This window comes from Lathyrus oleraceus, chromosome 2 (genome assembly GCF_024323335.1).
Source record: "Lathyrus oleraceus cultivar Zhongwan6 chromosome 2, CAAS_Psat_ZW6_1.0, whole genome shotgun sequence".
Classification (NCBI taxonomy): domain Eukaryota; kingdom Viridiplantae; phylum Streptophyta; class Magnoliopsida; order Fabales; family Fabaceae; genus Lathyrus; species Lathyrus oleraceus.
The window spans coordinates 242,462,191-242,465,763 of record NC_066580.1 but is presented as its reverse complement, the minus strand read 5'-3'; the positions used below and the strand labels follow the sequence as shown (position 1 = coordinate 242,465,763).

General features: G+C 41.1%; 1 protein-coding gene across 1 annotated transcript; it reads left to right on the top strand.

Moving 5' to 3' along the window:
* The first annotated feature begins 1,518 nt into the window (after positions 1-1,518).
* LOC127122746 (uncharacterized) lies at positions 1,519-2,034 on the top strand. The gene has a single exon (XM_051053034.1). The coding sequence runs from the start codon at positions 1,519-1,521 to the stop codon at positions 2,032-2,034; it is 516 nt and encodes a 171-aa protein (XP_050908991.1).
* The last annotated feature ends 1,539 nt before the right edge of the window (positions 2,035-3,573 follow it).

Genomic DNA, 3,573 nt, shown 5'->3' with positions numbered 1-3,573 from the left:
TGTTTTCATGGTCCTACCAAGACATGCCCGATCCTGATATTGGCATCGCGGTCCATCGATTACTCAAAGCAGATTATCCTTTGGTCAAGCAGAAATTGAGAAGAACGAGTCCAAACATGGTAATGGAGATCAAAGAGGAAGTGCAAAAACATCGCAATGCATAATTTCTAGTAGTTTCTAACTACCCTCGGTGGATTGCTAACATCGTACCCGTACCGAAGAAAGATGGAAAAGTACGTATGTGCATAGACTACAGAGATTTGAATAGAGCAAGTCCCAAAGATGACTTCCCACTACCTCACATTCATGTGCTAATGTACAACACATTTCAATTCTCTGTCTTCTCCTTTATGGATGGTTTCTCTAGTTACAACCAAATCAGAATGGCTCTTGACGATATAACTACTTTCATCACCCCATGCGGAACTTTTGGCTACAAGGTCATGCCCTTTGGCTTAAAGAACGCCAGTGCAATGTACCAACATGCAATAGTGACACTCTTTCATGATATGATTCATAAAGAGATTGAAGTATATGTCGATGACATGGTTGTCAAGTCCCAAACTAAACAGGAGGACTTGGTTACCTTAGATAAGCTATTTGAATGTCTGAGGAAGTTTAGATTGAGGCTCAATCCCAGTAAATGTACATTTGGAGTAAGATCTGGAAAACTACTAGGTTTCATTGCCATCCAACGAGGCATCAAAGTAGATCCTGAAAAGGTAAAGCCCATACAAGTTATGCCCGCACCTAGAACTGAAAAGGAGGTCTAGGGATTCCTTGGGAGATTGAACTATATAGCTAGATTCATATCTCACCTCACGGCCACCTGTGAGCCAATCTTCAAACTACTTCGAAAGGATCAAGCCGTCATTTGAAACGAAAATTTTCAAAACGCCTTTGAGAATATCAAAGAGTACCTGCAAGAGCCTCCAATTTTGATGCCTCATGTGCCGGAAAGACCCTTAATCATATACCTAACAGTCCTTGAGGGATCTATGGGATGTTTCATCGGCCAACATGACGAAACTGGAAGAAAAGAGCATGCCATATACTACTTAAGCAAGAAGTTTACTGATTGCGAGAGTAGGTGCTCGATGCTTGAGAAAACCTGTTGTGCACTTGCTTGGGATGCCAAATGATTGAGGTAATACATGCTCACCCATACAACACTCCTGATCTCCAAGATTGATCTAATAAAGTATATCTTTGAGAAGTCTGCTCTAACCGGTAGAGTAGCCCGTTGGAAAATGGTCCTTACTGGGTACAACATCCAACATGTCTTTCAGAAAGCAGTCAAAAGAAGTGTGTTATCTGACTATCTTGCTCACCAATCCATGGAGGACTACCAGTCTATGTGCTTCAAATTTCCGGATTAGGATATCATGTTAATAAGGGATTGCAACATCCCTGGCCCCAAAGAAGGACCAGAACCTGGATCTCGGTAGACGCTTGTATTTGATGGAGCTTCTAACGCTTATGACATTGGCAAGGTTATTTTTTGAATGTACCAACAATATGGTGGAGTATGAGGCATGTATCTTTGGTATTGAGGCTTCCATTGATCTTAGGATCAAAATTCTTGAAGTTTATGGAGACTCAACCTTGGTCATCAGCCAAGTCAAAGGAGAATGGGAAGTCCGAGATCACAAGCTAATCCCTTACAAGGAGCATGTCCTTAAGCTGATCACGTGCTTTGATGAGATTACATTTCATCACATCCCTAAAGAGGAGAATCAGTTGACCGACGCCTTACCAACTCTTTCATATATGTTTAAGGTCAAATGGAAAAATGAAGCATCAACTTTCCACCTCGACTACTTGGACGAGCCAACTTACTGTTTGGCCGCCGAAGACGAGTTCAATGGCCATCCTTGGTTCTATGACATCATGAAATTCTTAGAAAGCCAAGATTTTCCTGAGAATTCATCCATCACCAACAAGAAGCACCTTCGGAAACAGTCATCCAAGTTCTTCTTAGGTGGAGGGGTTATGTACAAAAGGATTATGATTTGGTCTTGCTTAGATATGTAGACAAAAGCGAAGCAAACCAGATTATAATGGATATCCAGGAAGGTTCCTTTGGGACACATGCCAGTGGACACACCATGGTGAAGAAAATATTGAGGGTCGGTTACTATTGGATGACCATGGAGGTTGATTGTTACCTCCACGTCGAAACATGCCAAAAATTCCAAATTTATGCTGACAAAATCCATGTACCACCAGTAGCACGCAATGTCCTTACATCACCTTGGCCTTTTGCGATGTGGGGCATTGACGTGATTGGACGCATTGAGCCAACTTCCTCTAACGGACATCGCTTCGTCTTGGTAGCTCTATACTATTTCACTAAAAGGGTGGAAGCAATCTTGTACGCGAATGTCATGAGACAAGTGGTGGCTTGTTTCTTGAGGAAAGAAATCATTTGTCGTTATGGGGTACCAAACAAGATCATTACTGACAATGGATCTAACCTCAATAACAAGATGATGAAAGAGTTGTGTTAGAGCTTTAAGATCGAACATCACAACTCGTACCATATAGGCCGAAGATGAATGATGCAGTTGAAGCAACCAACAAGAACATCAAGAAAATTGTGCAAAAGATGGTGGAAACCTATAAAGATTGGCACGAGAGGCTCCCATTTGCGTTGCATAGCTATCGTACCTCTGTACGTACCTTCACTAGGGTAACACCCTTCTCTCTTTTGTACAACATGGATGAAGTTCTGCCAGTTGAAGTAGAGATTCCTTCCTTAAGGATTTTGATCAACGTCAAGCTTAACGAGGATGAATGGGTACAAGCTTGATTTGACCAACTAAACCTCATTTATGAAAAGCGCTTAGCATCCATCTTCCATGGCCAGCTTTACCAAAAGTATATCAATAGGGAACATGACAAGAAGGTCTTTCCTTGCAACCTCAAGCCAGAGACCTAGTCTTAAAGAAGATTCTACTGATTCATACTGACCCGAGGGGCAAATGGACACCAAACTACGAAGGCCCATATGTTGTAAGAAAGGTCTTCTTTAGAGGAGCCTTGATGCTTTCAACTATGGATGGTGAATATTTTCCATCCTCTACGAATGCGGATGCAGCCAAAAAATACTACGCCTAAAAAAAGAGTCTAATAAGTTGAAAACCCGAAAGGGAGACTTATGCAAAAATAGGTATCACGGTAGACTGAAAACCCGAAAGGACAGTCTATGCAAAAATTAGGGATTCATGAAAGCAAGAGACTGCATTCCGTTAAGAATCTTCCACACTCCTCAACGAGTCAATCCAATCACTTTCTCCCAAAGCAAGATTCGAGGACCTTCGAGGACATAAGGACTATATCAGAGTCGAAACTTGGTGGAAAATCTGAGCTTGTTTCCATTTCCATTACAGTTTTTCAATTTATTATTTCCAATCACCTCTTTCAGTAATTGCTTCATTGTATATATCACCCATTTTTGGGATCATTTTATCAATAAAATCGATTCCATTATACATGCTCAATACTTTTACTTTTCCTGCTTTGTTTGTAAAGAGGGCTTTCCTTAATTTACCTTGCATTAGAAATTTTGGG